General features: G+C 49.6%; 1 protein-coding gene across 2 annotated transcripts in view; it reads left to right on the forward strand.

Moving 5' to 3' along the window:
* SETD2 (SET domain containing 2, histone lysine methyltransferase) overlaps window positions 1–17,717 on the forward strand; it is a 50,437-nt gene that overhangs the window by 13,927 nt on the left and 18,793 nt on the right. For both annotated transcript variants that reach the window (XR_015807739.1, XM_014892016.2), the window contains exons 3-12: window positions 210–4,603; window positions 5,515–5,646; window positions 6,459–6,587; window positions 7,794–7,917; window positions 8,935–9,012; window positions 9,261–9,358; window positions 10,763–10,889; window positions 12,248–12,382; window positions 13,242–13,370; window positions 14,669–15,328. Coding sequence is in view for 1 of the 2 variants with exons in the window: in XM_014892016.2 (XP_014747502.2) it covers window positions 210–4,603; window positions 5,515–5,646; window positions 6,459–6,587; window positions 7,794–7,917; window positions 8,935–9,012; window positions 9,261–9,358; window positions 10,763–10,889; window positions 12,248–12,382; window positions 13,242–13,370; window positions 14,669–15,328 (6,006 nt within the window). In the remaining variant the exon portion in view is untranslated. The remainder of the gene's footprint in view (window positions 1–209; window positions 4,604–5,514; window positions 5,647–6,458; window positions 6,588–7,793; window positions 7,918–8,934; window positions 9,013–9,260; window positions 9,359–10,762; window positions 10,890–12,247; window positions 12,383–13,241; window positions 13,371–14,668; window positions 15,329–17,717) is intronic.

A 17,717-nucleotide genomic window follows, 5' to 3' on the forward strand; every position in this document is an offset into this window, starting at 1 on the left:
TAAACCTCAGAGGAGGCTTAGTTCCAAGCTGGAGAAGTCTGAGGAATTGATTTTTTGAGGACAGAGCTGGGCAATGAAGACAGACGCAGGGTATGCATTTCTCTCGTATCATCATGAAAAATTCACCAGGTGAAAGAAAACGCTGCAGAACTGAGTTCAAACCCCTCAAAATCCAATTCCTCCAACTGCATCTTCTTTTTCTTCCGCAGGGCAAACCTGAAACGGTGCCGAGAGCTGGTTTTATCAAAGGCCCTGTGTTCAAAGGCGTCGCCTCGAGCCGCTTTTTGCCCAAAGGCACCAAAACCAAGGTTAACCTTGAGGAGCAAGGAAGACAAAAAGTGTCTTTCAGCTTTAGTTTAACCAAGAAAACTTTACCCAATCGATTCCTGACTGCTCTGGGAAACGAGAAACAAAATGAAACTCCCACCCCTCCAGCGGTTCCCCTTCCCACTGATTTTAACCCCAAAAATAAACTGGACCTGGGGGATGCCTCCAGTTCAGCCGAGGAATCTTCGCCTCCAAAACCGAAGGTAGAATTGGGGAAGATTCATTTTAAAAAACATTTACTGAACGTCACGGCAAAGCCACCCCCGGCTCCGGCGGCACCGGTAACGGAACCGGTGGCCTTGGCCGTGGATCTCCCCCCAACGCTGCCGCCTCCCCCGCCCCCTCCGCCACCGCCGGCGTCACCGCTGCCGGTTCCTGGAGCCGCGGCCCCGCCGCCACCGCCGGTGACGGCGATGCCGGCGCTGCTGCTGTCGCCGCCCGGCGAAGCCGAAGCCCCCGTGCCGAGGGAGCCGAGCCACGCGCTGCCCAGGGAGGCCTTGGAGCCCGACGCCAAGCAGGATCCGGCGTCGCGCGGCTCGGAGGAACGCGTGGCTCAAACCGCGCCCGAGCAGACGGAGATAACCCCGCCGAAGGAAGATTCCCATATTGGGAAGGAGGATGAAGTTTCTGACAGCTCCAAAGGTGCTCCAGTGTGCTCCCGGAGGCAGGGGGCCAAGAGGAAGTTCTCGCAGTCGGACGGCGCGCTGCAGGGCTCCGAGTCCGACGAGGATTCCGTGAGGACGTCCTCCAGCCAGCGGTCACACGAGCAGAAGATTTCCAGCACGGAAAAGGAGAGAGATCCAAGACGGAGCTCCACGTCCCTCCGGGGTGATGACCTGGGCAAGTCCTCGTCGCGCTCCAGGTCGGACAGGGATGAGAAGTACTCGAGCTATTCCAAATCGGAGAGAGACTCGCGGTACTCGTCCTCCCGCTCCCGCTCGGACAGAGATAGGAGGAGAAGCCGATCTCATTCCCGTTCCCGCTCCGATCGCAGCTCCCGAACCAGCTCGTCCTACTCGAGGTCGGAGCGCTCGCATTACTACGACTCCGACCGCCGGTACCACCGGAGCTCCCCGTACCGGGAGCGGTCGCGATATTCCCGGTCGTACGCGGACAGCCGGGCGCGGGAGAGCTCGGACTCGGAGGATGAGTACAGGAGGACACATTCCAGGTCCAGCGACTCCAGGCGTACGTCCTCCCATTCCTCCTCCTCCTACAGAGACTCGAGATCCTCTTACTCCAAGTCGGACAGGGACAGCAAAGTGGAATCGTCTCACGCCGACGTGGACAGGAGAGGGAGGTCGTCCTCGAAAGCGGATCGAGATTCCAAAAGGACTTCCGAAAGTGAAGTATCCAAAAGGTGCTCTCCCCTCGATGAACTGGGCTATCGGAAGGGGTCGTCCCATTCCAAGCCCGACAGTAATGTGAATTCCTCCCGCTATAAATCCACCCCTTCCAAGGCCCCCGCACCAAAGCCTGATAAATTTAAGAGTTCTTTCTGTTGTACAGAATCGATCGAAGAAATCAAGTCCAAGTCTAATTCTCTAGATTTAGAGACCTCTTGTGTAAAGAACAATGAGATCAGGGTGCCCAGTGTGAAAAAGTTGGAAAGGGAAAAAACACTTTCTCCATTAAATCAGTTGAGCGATTCTCCCGCTTTGCCAAAGGCCGACGAGTCCAAGGCGGGTTTGGCGAACTCAAAATCCGAGGAACTTGCAGCAAACGAAGGCCACGACAGTGTTAAGGAGCAAGAAACGTTCTTAAAGGAAAAGCACGATCCCTTAAGAACGTGTTTCCCCATGGAATCCAGCATGAACGGCTCCCCGGAGGCTCAGGATGAGGGTCTGGCAACTTCCAGTGCCTCCAGAGTAGAGGATGTCGCTGCACCCTCTGACAGCGGCCCGGGTCGGTCGGAAGCGTCACCTGCCATCAAGACGAGCCCGTCATATCCATTGCCATCCAATGGGTTTGAGAGCACGGATGTGTCCCAAGAGCAAGAGCCGGATGAGTCCCGGGTCCAGTCCAGCGAGTGCAACAGCCTGTTCCAGGAATCGGAAGCTCCGGAGCCGCAGCAGCCGGAGGAAGCTGCCCCTCTCCCTGTTGTGAATGTAGATCCCACTAAACCTGTCCTTAAGAAGTTGGATGAGGAGGTGACTCCGTGTGACAAAACCAAAGAACCTGTTTTTTGCTACATTTCCGATGATGCCACCCCTGGTTTGTACCACTCGGAAGTGGAAATCGAAGCGGAACCTGCGGATTTGAAAGTGACATCCGAGACTTTCCTGGACGTGCAGGTGGAGCCGCAGACGGTGACGTGTGATTATGAGAGCGTGGAGGATTCCCATTCCAAGTCTGCTGGGGAGGATGAGCACGGCCATCCTTCCCATAGAATCAGCCTGGCAGTGGAAAGCTTGAGCAGGGATTCCTCCCAGGATGGCTGTTCCCAGAAGCTCCAGTCGGATCATCCTGTGCTGGAGGAAAGCGTCTCTTCCAAATGGGACGTGCCCCCACCAGGTGTGTGCCAGGAGCTGCTCCAGCATTCGGAAGCCGAAGAGATGCTGGAATTGGATGCTCAGCACGTTGATCTTGGCTCAGCAAAAGGCAAGTCATCGTTCCAGAATGAACATTCCTACTATTCGGAAGTGCCGCTGGAGCACCGCAGCAGAGAGGTTGTGGAAGAAAGTGCAGTTTCCACCGAGGGAGCTGAGCTGGATGAGCCGAGGGTTCAGTGTCCTGGTGTATCGGCTGAGAAGGATGAGGGAAACGAGCCCTTGGTGGCCTCAGCTTTTCCAGACGCTTTGTATCCCTCCTCCGATGTCATTGTCACTGCAGAGGACACGGAGATGGTGACCCAAGCCCCGACGTGCGACAGCAGCGGCAACACCTTGGAATTCATTCCCGCCGGCCACGACGATTATTCCGACACGGGGGACAGCGACAGCGAGGGGGGCAGCGAGGACAGTGACACGGAGGACTCGGATTCCGATGATGGGACACCACGGAAGAGGCTCCAGTCGGTTGTGGTGGTTCCCAAGAACTCCACCATAGCCATGGAGGAGAGCAGCCCGGGCTCCTCCCGGAGCAACCGGCGCTTCTCCGACCACTGGGATGATGAGCGGCCCGAGCCCAGCAGGCCCTACTATGAGGAGAGGTCAGAAAGCACGGGGAGTAAAGGTGGTCCCCAGGTGGAGAGCAGGTGTTCTCCCAGAGGGATGGAGAAGAGTCTGGCAACCTCCACGGAGCTGAGCAGGAAGGAGCCGGAGGAGCTGCGGGCGGATCCGTGCCAGGCGCAGAGCGACGGCGTGGACAGCACGAGCCAGGCGGACCTGACGGCCGATTGCCACGGTAAATCCGGCACGGAGGAGAGGATGGTGCTGCCCGACGTGGTGGCCATGGGAAGGCCCATGGGGCGGCCAGAGGAGCAGCCCTTCTGTGTCACGGAGAGTCTGGAAAGCACCGACGCATCCCGACACCAGATGGGCTCCTCCAAGCCTGACAGTCGGCAAGGGCAGGGCGGGCTGAACCAGTCCGGCCTCGGAGACTACTCCAGGCTGGATGGTTTCCGTGCCCCGGAGGAGGTGGGTGCCGTGGGCTGGGATTTCTCCCAGACAGAGAAGCCCAGCAGCACCTACCAGCAGCCGGACAGCAGTTTTGGGGTGTACTCAGGCTACGTTTACCAGCCAGGCTCGGGAGCCTATCCCAGCTCCCAGAGCTACTGGCAAGGCAATGGTTACTGGGATGCGAGGGCAGGCAGCAGAGCCTCCGTGGTGAACTATGAACGCATCCAGGGCCAGGTGCCGGATTCCCTCACGGAAGACCACGAGGAGTATGAAGAGGATGAGCATTGGGATGAAGAGTGCAAGCCTCGCTTTCCCAGCCCCTCTGGAAAATCCCAGATGCCCGGGCAGAAGGAACAGGGCTCGGTGCAGGCACATGAAATCAGCAGCAATTCCACCAAGGAGCCGGTGCTGGGTGGGGAGAAGAAGGAGGAGGTGAAAACGTCGGAAAAAAACGACGTGAAAGAACGAGGCCCACCAAAAAAAAGGCGGCCGGAGTTGGAGAGCGACTCGGAGAGCGATGGGGACTCCGGGGAGAAGAGGAAGGGGAAGCTGGAGGGGGAGCAGGTGGAGCCAGCACCACAGGATTCCTCCATGGTGGGCAGGTTGTGCATCATGGATGACTTCAGGGACCCCCAGCGCTGGAAGGAGTTTGCCAAGCAGGGGAAGATGCCCTGTTACTTCGACCTCATCGAGGAGAACGTCTACTTGACAGAGAGGTAACTGCTGCTTTATCCTTGTTTTAATTCCTGGAGCGAGTTTGGGATTTAACTTCCATTTGGTTCCAGGATGGTTGGGTTTTTATGGCCAAACTGGCATCCTTTGAAGGGAGGGGCAGGGATGTTGCATTCCCCACATTTTCTCTTTTCCTGAAGAGAATCCCCTGGTTTGGCCCAGACAGTCCCAAGTGCTGAAAAGAATTGGAAAATGGGAGGATCAGAGGGAAAGTTTGATTTATTTATATCATTTTTATAGCTTTACCAGATCCTGCCTGTTTAATATCCCCAAGTGCCAGCTTGCTCCCATTCTGTTGGCACAGGGAATTCTGTCTGGGTGTGAGAAAGCTTTTGGACAAACAAGGCACTTTTCCAAAGGTTTCGGTTACTTCCATGTCTTTATTTATCATCTCAGAGGAGTTTTTTTAGGTCTAATGGCCATAATTTGTTTTCTTTTTCTTATGGATTTTTTGCCTTGTTGGGATCCACACTCCAGAGCATTCCCCAGATCCTTCATGGAAGCTAAAATATGATTTAGTGGATGCCCTGCTTTTTGTCTTAACTCTAATTTTCTCCTTTTTCATCCTCTCGCTTGACAGCAAAACAGAGGCTGAAGCAACCAAACCCTCCAATTTGCCTGATTGAAATACTAAAATATGGATGTCCAAATAAACATAGGGAGGAGAAAGGAAAAACAGCTAAATATCCTGGGAATTCTCTATAAGAAATCATCTTTTTCATCACAAAATCATCACCAAGTATTCTTGGTTATTCCTCTCTCTCCTGGCGATTATCCTAGGGTTGTAGAGAAATTTATTTTCCATTTTTTCCAAAAACCACATGATAAGGATTGAGGAGGAATTTCTCCACCTGGCTGCTGTCTCACCTGTCTTACCATGCCTTGGCTTCCCCAGGAAGAAGAACAAATCCCACCGGGATATCAAGCGGATGCTGTGTGAGTGCCCCCCTCTGTCCAAGGAGGAGCGGGCACAGGGGGAGGTGGCCTGTGGAGAGGATTGCCTCAATCGCCTGCTCATGATCGAGTGGTGAGTGGAGCTCCTTGGATTGGCCTGGAGATATCCTGGGAACCCCTCAAATAATCCTGGAATTCCTGGGAGGGGGCAGTGAAGTGTCTGTGCTGGCCTGGAGTGACCTTTGGAGCTGCCAGCAGAAGCTGTGGCTGCTCCATCCCTGGCAGATTTCAGGGGTTGGATGGGGCCTGGGATAGTGGAAGCTGTCCCTGCCCATGGAATGAGATGATCCTTAAGGTCCCTTCCTACCCAAACCATTCCATGATTCCATGATTGAAATCTGTGGATGATGTGCAGGAGATCAGCCCTCACAACCTCTTGGATTTCCTTTCCCCAGAGCCTCTCCAGCCTATGGATGGTGTCTCCTTCTCCCTCTGGAAGAGGTTTGCTGCTCCATGGGAGCTGGAGGCAGGGGCAGAGTGCTTGGTGGGATTCCCCCCTGGCACGAGGATTGTGGAAGGATTGGAATCATCTGGCAGAATCCCAAGTTTTGCATTTATCTCACAGGCCAGACCTAGGGCAGGGAATATCTTGAAGGAATAACCCCCAAAACAAGGGGAGAAGAGCCCAGTTCTCCCCATTGGGATGCCTTGATACAGAAATACAGCAGGATCAGCATTCCAAATATTTTTATCTTTCCAGAAAGAAACGATCTGCACTTGCATGCTGACATTCACGTGGTCGTGCTTTTTATAGCAAACCACATTTGAAGGTTTCACACGGAATTCACGATGATAATTTGGGATTAATCTCCCATCAGAGCCCATTCTGTTGACTCTGTTTTCCTGCTGGGAATTGATTTGCTCTGTTCTTTTCCCTTCCCTCAGCTCTTCCCGGTGTCCAAATGGTGATTACTGCTCCAACCGGCGCTTCCAGAAGAAGCAGCACGCCGATGTGGAGGTGATCCTGACTGAGAAGAAGGGCTGGGGGCTCAGAGCTGCCAAGGACCTGCCATCGTAAGCCTTCCCTTTTCCCACAGCCTTTTCCCACTCTTTTCCTCCCTCCTGAAGGGAAAAGGGCCTGTGGGGTCTGGATTTCCCTGAGAGGGGACAGGCTGAGGTTCTTCCAGCTCGTCCTTGTCCCTGCTGGGTGTCCCTCTTCCTCTTTGGCATCTATTTTTTGATCTGCCATTCTGGTTTTGCTTTTCCTGGTTTCCCAACAGCCTTTCCATGGTTTATTCTTGGGATAAATCTGCCTCCCCTTTCTCTGTCCCTGCTTCACTCCAGTTGTGTTCAATCTTCTGCTCCCATCTCTGCAAAACTTTTCTTCCTGAGTTCTCCTCCTCCTCCCCTTTGGACAACAAGAAGATCCTGAGGGGATTTTTCCTCCTGTTGTTAGTTCAGGGTTGTAATTCCCAGTGCTGGTTTAGGTGAGGCCAGGAAATGAGAGAGGAGTGAGGACATTGAGGCACAAGGGAGGATCAGGATGGGGAGACCAAGATGAGGTTTACTGGGAGAAGGGAGCATCCTGGAGCCTGCCCAGGGAAGGGAACAGAGCTGGGGAAAGGTCTGGAGCCCCAGGAGGGGCTGGGGGAGCTGGGAAGGGGCTCAGCCTGGAGAAAAGGAGGCTCAGGGGGGCCCCTGTGGCTCTGCACAACTCCCTGACAGGAGGGGACAGTGCGGGGGTCGGGCTCTGCTCCCAGGGAACAGGGACAGGAGGAGAGGGAACGGCCTCAGGCTGGGCCAGGGGAGGTTCAGGTTGGATATTGGGAAAACTCCTTCCTGAAAAGTGTTTTCCAGCCCTGGCACAGCTGCCCAGACCAGTTGTGGCTGCCCCTGGATCCCTGGAAGTGTCCAAGGATGGGTTGGATGGGGCTTGGAGCAGCCTGGGATAGTGGGAGGTGTCCCTGCCCATGGAATGGGACAACCTCAAAATTCCCTTCCAACCCAAGCCATCCTGTAATTCTATGAATATATCAAATATATAGAACAAATCCTGCTCCAAAGGGAGCTTCATCCTTCTGTCACCTTCCCATATGACAACATAAAATCCCAAATTAATCAGAATTCCCTGAGATTAAGGCACATCATTATTGCTGCACCACCAGGATGGCCAGGCTGGGAGTTACTTTCAGAGAATCCACCTGAAGAGGGATTATTTTGTGTTTATCAGTGTTTTTTTTTTTTTTTTGCAAAGAAAATGGATGTTTTTCACTCTTGCAGCAACACTTTTGTCTTGGAATACTGTGGAGAAGTGCTGGATCACAAGGAATTCAAGGCTCGGGTGAAGGAATATGCCCGGAACAAGAACATCCATTATTATTTCATGGCCCTGAAGAATGATGAGGTGAGCAGTGGGATTGGCTTTGGGAAAGGCTGGATTTAGCTGTGTACAGCACCAGCTCCTTGGGAACCCATGGAGCAGCATCCTGAATCCATTGGGAATGATTTCCTGAGGAAAGGAAACTTCCAGCCTCAGGAGTTTTTAACCCATTGCTCAGTTCCAACAAAATTGTGTCAGCTTAAATGTGTCCCAGTGTCCTTCTAAAGGAAAAGATGGAGCATGGCCCATTGTTCCATCCATGGGAGAGAAGTTTGGGAGGATGCTCCAAGCCAAGCTCACCTTTTTTGGGTGCCCAAATACACCAAAAATCCACATTTCCTTTCACATTAAACTCAGTGAAATAGGAATATTTTAAGCTGGCAAAGTTCCTCTGTGCAGGATTGCCACTGGAATATTTATATATTGATACATATATTTATGTTTAAATAGATATATTTTTTTATATTATATATATTTATGTATAATGTTGTTAATTATTTATGGCTGCTTCAGCTCTGTGGGATGTGGAGCTGTTCCCTCTGCCTGAGAACAAGGGGGATAAATAGAAATTCCATCTCTTATTCTCCTTGTCTCCCCTGTCAGGACTTTCTGGGTCTGGGGAGCTTGAGAGAAAAGGAGCTAAAAATACTCAGAGTGGTTTTTCCTGGGTGTTTTTCCTCCTAAAATAAGGCTTTTTGGGATTATTGTGTGATTTTAAGTGTCACAAAGGAGTATTTCCAGTTATAAAAGGAGTTTTTATTCCTGGGCTGACTTTTCCCTTGGAATATGAGGCTTGTGGGAAAAAAAATTCACTGTTCCAACCCCTCATAGCTGTATCAGATACAAAATCCAGGATCTGGATCTGGAAAATTAGGAGCTGTGTAGCTAAATGCTGTCCTAACAAACTCCAATCTCTAAAATAAAAATGGAAAGTATCAAATAAAGAGTGGGAAAGGAGATGATTCCTGCATAGTTTGTGTTTGTAGCTGCTCCCCATTCCAAAGGAATGAATTTTTCCCTTCAATTCTTGTTCTTTTTCAGATCATTGATGCCACTCAGAAAGGAAACTGCTCCCGCTTCATGAACCACAGCTGTGAGCCAAACTGTGAGACCCAAAAGGTAAAATGCTGGATCAAATCCAGCAGCTCCTCCCTCAGGAGAGCTCAGAGTGAAACATTTTCCTTCTTTATTTCGGGAGTTTTTGTTGCTGTTGTATCAGTGACACGAGAACAACTGGGTCGATTTCAACCCGGCGCTTTGCCCGGATTGAAATTCCTCGGTGCTGCTTTTCCAAGGATTGATGTGCTTCAGGGAAAGCAAACCTGGAGTCAAGGCTGGAATAACTCTTGGCATCTTTTTTTCCCCAGTGGACTGTGAATGGGCAGCTGAGGGTTGGGTTTTTCACCACCAAGCTGGTGCCATCAGGCTCGGAGCTGACGTTCGATTACCAATTCCAGAGATACGGGTACGTCCCCTTTCCTGCCACAGCAATTCCAGCTTTCCTCTTCCCCAGCGTTCCTACTCCATCCATTTTTCCATCTTTCCTCTTCCCCAGGCTTCCTACTCCATCCATTCTTCCAGTTTTCCTCTTCCCAGGGTTCCTACTCCATCCATTTTTCCAGTTTTCCTCTTCCCAGGGTTCCTACTCCATCCTTTTCCCTGATAATTATCCTCCCTGCTTCTTCCTGTCTGATTATTAATTAGCCAAACTCCAGACTTCCTCAAGAATTCTCGTTCTTCCCTTCCCACTCCTATTTTATGGCTTTGCAAGTACCTGAGGAGCTGTAAAAGCCCCTGGATAACTCATCCCCTCTTCCTGGCCTGATCCAGGGCTGCAGGGAAAGCTCCAGCCTGGAATTCAGATCCCTGTGCTAAACCTGAGCTTAAGATTCCTCCATTACTGCTTGGGGAAGTATAACTTGAGGAACATCCCTTCCTTTCCCTTCTGGATCCTTCTCCAGGCCCTTCCTGTAACCAGGAATGAGTTTTTAGCTGCATTTTAAGATTATTCCTTCTTCCTAGAAATTCCTGGAATTGAGCTTCCCTGCTTCTTGCCAGTGCAGAGCCACATTCCTCCAGTGGGTTCCACATATTTAAAATAGCACCCTAGAATTTTCCCAAGAAATTGTGGAATTGAGTTTAAAATGGATGGTGTGTCAAGTGGGAAATACAGAGGCTTGGTAGAAATATTCCTTGGGAATATATTTATTATATTTTTATTTATGTATTAAATTCGTTATATATATAATATATTGTATGCATTATATATTATATATATTTTGTATTTATTGTATTTATTATCCTTGGCTGAACATCCAAAACAAATTTTCCATGTGGATTTTGCTGCTTCCATGAGCCCTGAGCTCATCCTGTATCTTGTTTTGAGCTCTAAAATTCAATATATATATATAAAATATATATTGTAAAATATTGAATAATATTGAATAATATATTATAAAATAATGAATATATTATATATGAATTAATATATTGACTATAATTAATGTATTATATCTATTCATAGCTATAAAATGCTATGAAATGCAGGCTTTTCCTAATGAATGTATAATCCTGAGGATAAATTCCTTAGGAAAATTAGGATATTGATGGCAAGAAGTTACCAGCCCCACCAGCTCCACCTTTTCCTCTCTGGTTCCTGGTCCTTGACCTGTGGAGAGCCTGGAGGTGAGGCAGGCTTGGCTTTTCCAGCTGCCACAACTCAGGATCATGGGAGCCTGCGTTGGGAATAAAGATTTGATTTGGATTTTCCGTGCAGAGCCATTCTGATTCCTGGCTCCTGGAGGTGGAGAGGTGGCTGTGGGTGGGGTTGAGCTGTTGTTGAAACTCCCTTTGTGTCCCCCCCCAACAGCAAAGAGGCCCAGAAATGTTTCTGTGGCTCCTCCAACTGCCGGGGGTACCTGGGAGGGGAGAACAGGGTCAGCATCCGCGCCGCCGGGGGGAAGATGAAGAAGGAACGCTCACGGAAAAAGGATTCGGTGAGTTTGGCTCTCCCACAGTCCCCCCAGGGCTGGAAAATCCTTCTGGGATCGAGCCCAACCATCCCCCAGCACTGCCATGTCCCAAAATGCCATCTCCACGTGGATTTTAGTCCCTCCAGGGATGGGGGGGTTCCACCACCAACAACCATTTCCGTGATGGAATTTCCCCAGTGTCCAACCTGAGCCTCCCCTGGCTCAGCTCCAGGCATTTCCTCTCATCCTGTCACTGCTCCTTTGGGAGAAGGTGACTCCTGATGGCCTCAGAGTTCAGTCTTTTCCATGGATGTGTCATTAAAGGTTGGATTGGTGATCTTGGAGGTCTTTTCCAACTCCAATGATTTTATTTCACAAGGCCCCTCGAGATTTGTGTTTTCCTGGATCTTCAGTTAAATCCATATTTCCTTTCTCCTGGTTATTTTACATCCCACCAGAGAGTGACTTTTCCCAGTATTTGCTCATCTATAACTAAACCCCACCATAAATTCCATATAGATTAAAAAATATGGGTTGCTGTCCATGATTTTTAAACATTGATGAAGGGTGAACAATATTGGCTTCACCATTTAGGGCATCTCTTGAAATTTGGCAGCTCCAAGGTCAGAGATTCACCACCTCCAGGTTGGGAGGTGGAACACATGGAATTGCAGGGATGGGTTCACACCATGTGGAAAAAGTGCAGAGAATCCAGAGCAAGAGGAATTTTTCTGGGTGAAATCTTCTGCAAGAACCTGCACAGGCTCTTCTCTAATTCCTACAAATTGTAATTATTCCATCCTTGAAGAGATAAACCTCTATTCTTATGGAGAAGATTTATTCCTAATTCTTTTGGGAAATTTAAAAATGCCAATTTAATTTTGATCTGCTGCCTCAGAGAGTGAGGAAACCGAGACATAATTCCTAAATCATTTATAGGGTGTTTTAAAACCCTAATTAAGTCACTAAATGAGAGGGTGATATTCCAGTATCAGAGAGTGAAGAAACCAAGAAATAATTCCTAAATCATTTATAGGGTGTTTTAAAACACTGATTAGTCACTGAATGGGAGGGTGATATTCCAGTGTCTTTGTGGAGAGGGAATCTCTGGTTGTAAAGATTATAAATCTGTTCCAGTTTATAATCCATAAATCATTACAAAATCATAAAGAATTTAAATATAAAGAACGAATTTGACCTTCAATTAAAGATAATTTCTTAGTTTGTTTTCCTGCATGAAAAGATAAGCTCAGGACTGGGAGAGTTTGGTGGAATTCCCACCAGAGCTAAAATGTGCCATTCCTTAGGCAATTCCTTAGGGAAAAGGGAGGTTGGAAAATGGCCTGGGCTGAGCCTGAGGGTGTTTTCCTTTGGCTGTGCAGGTGGATGGGGAGCTGGAGGCGCTGCTGGAGAACGGTGAGGGCCTCTCTGATAAAAACCAGGTGCTGAGCTTGTCCCGCCTCATGGTCCGCATCGAAACCCTGGAGCAGAAACTCACCTGCCTCAAACTCATCCAGGTGAGGAGCAGCCTGGGAAGGGGAGTGTATTGGTTTGAAAGAAAAACCAGTGAGAGATTCCCAAGGCAGAAATACAATTTAATAGGAGGAAAGAGAATAAAATAAAAGACATGCAGTAGTGGAAAAGAAAAGCAGTGCCAGAGTGAGAGTTCAGTCTGACCCCGCTGGGTAGGGTGGTGGGAGCAGTCCAGATAAGTGCTCTTGTTGAAGCAGGGATCCTCTAGAAAGGTCTGGAAGCTCCTGTCCTCTGGGATCCAGTGGGAAAAGGCTGCCTTGGTGTTCCAAACCTCAGTTTTTATCTGGGTAGGAAAGGCTTGGCTCCTCCCCATCGCTGGAGCATCTCCCAATGGGATGATGGAATTTGATCAGCCCTGCCCTGGGACTCCATGGCCCAATAACAGGAGAGATCTCCTGGAGGGAGGATGGGCTGTGGGGAAGATAAAGAACACTGCAACAGCTGGTTCTATCACAGGTGGTGATAGAATACAGACTTCTGGGCACACCTTTCCATTGTAACCTAGGACAGGAGGGATCCATGTCCTGTTCAAGTGACATCCTTGAAGGAAGAGGGGGAATGTGAGAGGCAGGTCCTGCTCTTTTTTTCTGCATCCCAAACTCAGCTGAGCAGCTCCAGGATCCATTATCCTCCAGTTTTTTTCCCCAGTGTGAGCTGTAGTGGTTGGAATGGTCCTGCTGCTGCATCCCTGCTCCAATCCCAGCAGTTCCAGCCACTCAAATCAGCTTGGAGCTGCTCAGGTGCTGAGTTCTGCCTCTGCCATGGCTTTGCCCATGGTCCCAGTGGAGCAGTTTTCCATGTTTTTGCCTGGAAGTCTCTGACTGTTCCTCCTTTGCTCTCCAGAACACGCACTCGCAGTCCTGCCTGAAGTCCTTCCTGGAGTGTCATGGCTTGTCCCTGCTCTGGATCTGGATGACAGAGCTGGGTGATGGCAGAGGAAGCACTGCCAACAACCTGAAGCTGCAGCTGGAGGTCAGTGATTCCCTGGGAACTGGGAGAATCCTCGAGGTGGGAAAAGCCCTTTAAGATCGAGTCCAACCATTCCCCAGCACTGCTGAGGCCACCACTCAGCCTTGTCCCCAAATGCCACATCCACAGGGCCCTGAAATCCCTCTAGGAATGGGGACTCTGGCCTTTGCCAGCCCTTTTTGGGGAAAAGGATTTTGGCAGCTTTGCCGAATGCTCAGGATCACGAGGATTTTCATTTTCTTCTTTTTTTTTTTTTAAATACAAATCCGTGCCAAGTGTTCATGATAAACAACCTCAGGTGCCTCAGTACTACAGGCCTGAAACTTCTACCCTCAGGCAGATCCTTAATAAATGGAAGGAATTTGCTCCTGCGGTTTTCCTTAGATTCCTGAGGCAGATTCCATGAACCAGACTTAAAGGTTGTTGCTGTTGCTCTTCATTCCATGCTGGAGCACAGGGATTTTGAGATCCTGACAATCTGAAGTGGAACTGGAATGTTTCATTTTTCCATAAGCAATTTGGGATTGGATGCCCAAAGACATCTGGAAGTTCAAGGCCACTGAGTCCAAGTTCTGCCTGATCCCCACTTCAGTGGTTTAGATTTGTCAATTTTAATGTATTTAAAATTTTTAGCTCACTTAAAAATATAAATTCACAGAGATGGACCAAATCCTCCAATTAATATCCCAGGCTGTCGACACCCAAACCAGCCTCTGATTAGTCCCATCAAGTCACAATGGAAGTTCTCAAAAAGAAAACTCCCATAAATGCCCTCTTCTAAGTGCCAGTTAATACAAAACCAGCACACCCACCTTGGCCCCAGCCCAGAGCTCTGAGTGCCACCTCCAGGGATGGGACTGCACCACCTCCCTGAGCAGCCCATTCTCATATTTAACAACTCTTTCCATGAAGAAATCTTTCCCAAAATCCCTCACCCATGACCTGTCACCATCATCAGATCAGATATTTAGATTTTAAATGGGATATTAGGGAGGAATTCTTGGCTGTGAGGGTGATGAGGTCCCAGCTCAGAGAAGCTGTGGACTTCCCATCCCTGGAAGTGTCCAAGGCCAGGCTGGATGGGGCTTGGAGCAGCCTGGGATAGTGGAAGGTGTCCCTGCCATGGCAGGAAGTGGAATGGATGATCCTTAAGGTCCCTTCCCACCCAAACCATTCTGGGATTCCGTGATCACCTTGACACTCCAGAGTTAATTCTTCCTGAGAAAAGCAAATGATTCCAGGTTTCCCACAGCTTTAAATCCTGCTGCCTCTGACAACACCCTGCTTATCCTTACCCTTAGATCATGAAGACCCTGGAGCTGCTGCCCATCCCTACCAAGAACATGCTGGAGGAGAGCAAGGTGCTGCCCATCATCCAGCGCTGGGCTCAGACCAAGACGGCCGTGCCGCAGCTCAGCGAGGGCGACGGATACTCCAGCGAGAACACGTCCCGGGCCCACACCCCCCTCAACACCCCCGAGCTCCTGGCCAAGCAGGGCGTGGAGGGTGACACTGACACCCCCAAGAAGTTGGTGTTCCGCAGGCTGAAGATCATCAGTGAGAACAGCATGGACAGCGCCATCTCGGACACCACCAGCGAGCTGGAAGGGAAGGAGGGCAAGGAGGACCTGGATCAGCTGGAGGCAGCTCCGATGGAGGTGGCAGAGGAGCAGCAGCAGCAGCAGCAGCAGCAGCAGCAGCAGGACATCAAAACTGCCGTGGAGGCACCGGTGGAGAGCAGCAAACCCCAGCCTGCAGAGCTGGAGGCCGAGCCCGAGGCAGAGGTCAAGGAGAGCAATGGAGCGAAGCTGGAGGAGCCCATGGCCATGGAAACGCCGTCACAGGATGAAGAGGAAGGAGTTTCTGATGTGGAGAGCGAGAGGAGCCAGGAGCAGACGGATAAAATCGTGGATGTCAGCGACTTGGCCACCAGGCTGCTCGACAGCTGGAAGGAGCTCAAGGTAAGAGGAAGCTCCGTGCAGCTCCAGCACCTGGAGCTAAGGAAAATGTGGATTTGGTGGTGGTGTGATGCAAATGGGGCTGGTTCGTCGTCTTTTGGTCAATATTTGGTAACTTTTCTCTACAAAAAGTGCTTTCTATATAAATCCTCTGGTGCCAGCTGCCCTGGGTGTGACCTGAGAAGTGTCCAGGTGTTGATGAAACCAGCAGCTGGTTGGGTTTGGACACACCTTGGTCATTCCCTTGTTTCTTAGACTGTCCAGGGAAAGGGCAGCTCTGAGGGATTGAGATTCCCGTGAGCATTTTGGGCCCACATCCCTCAGTGTTGGAACAGCTTGATGGACTGTCTGCTCCTGAATTCCATCCTCAGAAGCGTTCAAGGCTACTCCTAAATGCCCCAACGCTGGAAATGTCCAAGGTTGGACAGGGCTTGAGCAAGCTGGGATAGTGGAATGTGTCCCTGCCCATGACAGGGAGTGGAATTGGATGATCCTTAATGTTTTCCCCAACCCAGCCATTCTGGGATGCTCTGAATTCAGTTATCCCAACATCCCCAGCTTTTCCTGTCCCTTCAACCTCTGCTTTCCATCTGCACCGTGTGGAGCCTCCAGAGAAGGGTCTGATGGCCATGCCAGGCTCTCTCAAAGGCAGTGCTGGGTGTTTGCAGCTGGAAATTCCCAGATTTGGGTGTTATTTGGGACTCCAGTGGTTTCACTCCCATCAAGGTCTTCTGGAGCAGAAAACCTCCACAAGAGGAGGGCTTGGTGGCTCCCTCTGTCCTCTGGAATTGTGTCCCTGTCCCCTAGGTGGGCAATGGGATCTGCAGCCAGCAGCTTCTTTTCAATGGGATGTAGGATGACATTCCATAACTGTTCTAAACTAAAAGAAGCAAGATTTAGATCAGTAGTTAAGAAGGAATTAATTCTTCCTGTGAAGGTAGGGAGGCCCTGGCACAGGTTTCCAGAGAAGCTGTGGCTGCCCCTGGATCCCTGGAAATATCCAAGGCTGGGTTGGAGCTTGGAACAACCTGGCATAGTGGAAGGTGTCCCTGCCTGTGGCAGGGGTGGCACTGGATGTCCTTTAAGGTCCCTCCCCATCCAAACCATTCCTTGGTTCTGTGGATCTCCACTCAACACTTCAGTCCCTCCTTGGGTTTCTTTGCATCTTTGGAAACCCTTCACGGATCTGCTGCTCCTGTAGGATTGCATTCCATGTATTATTTTATATTCCTTGTATTCAAGGGCAGGAGGGCTGGCAAACTCTTTATAAACCCAAACCCAGTGATTCCTGAGCATCCAGCAGGAAATGAAGGCACTGCCACAATTCCAAATTCGTGTGGCGTGGTGGGACTTGGAACCTCTTCTGCCCTTCTTTTAATCAACCACCAGCCCAGCTTTAATTACTGGAAGTAGTTTTAAGCAAATTTGTGTTTTCTGATTCATCATAGAGCTAAGGAGTTTATTTACCCATTGACTTTGATAATGAGTAATGATTGAAAGAGGCTAATTAAAATAATGGGTGTTAATTGTGCTGCGGCTCCGGCGCAGGTGGAGGAGACCTCACCTTAAACTTTGCTTGTGCCATTTTTGGAGCTGCAAACACCAGGATTTAGAAATGCAGAGATTCCCAGGAGAATTCAGGGACATTTTACCTCAGTCTGAATTTTTCAGGAGGATCAGATACTCCTGAGAATTCACAGATTTTGGGAACAATCATTTGTGACACAAATCTTAGAGGGGGAAGAAGTGAGGTAAAACACATTTCTGTAGAGAGCTTGGGTTGTGGTTTGGTGTTTTCCCTCCTTTTTTTCCAAGTGGATCTGATAATTTACCTCATTTGAATTTGCAGACTCTTGGTGTGGTTTTCCTCTCAAAGTGACACCATCAGGTTGAATTTGTGGTTAAATTAGGAAAAGTCCTTTTCCATCATTGCCAAGAGAATTGTTAAGGTTGGAAAAGACCTCCAAGATCAAGTCCAACCTGTTTTAAACTAAAAGTTAAATCAGGCCTTAGTCCTGCTCTGTTTTATCCAGACTGAGTTTTATCAGTCTGTTTATCCAGACTGAGTTGCTCCTTTGGAACGCTCATGTACACGGAGCAGCACAGAGAAACGATAAAATATTAATAAATGTGTGAAATTTCACAAAACTCCCCCAAAACATTGGTTTGAGACCAAATTTGATCTGATGGTGTCATTTTATCCCCAGGATTTGTGTTTTCTTTGGAGCTTGGAGAAGCTCAGTTTGGGAATTTACAGAATTCTGTTGAAGTTGTGGTGGGACCATGGAGTCCCAACACATTCCCATATTTTAGATGTGGATTCTCATCCTCTCTGTGTATTTATTAATGAACCTCAGGTCTTGGTCTGGTTGTAGGGATGGGGTTGGATCTC

The sequence above is a fragment of the Sturnus vulgaris genome, chromosome 1, assembly GCF_052056855.1.
Source record: "Sturnus vulgaris isolate bStuVul1 chromosome 1, bStuVul1.hap1, whole genome shotgun sequence".
NCBI classification, from domain to species: Eukaryota; Metazoa; Chordata; class Aves; order Passeriformes; family Sturnidae; genus Sturnus; species Sturnus vulgaris.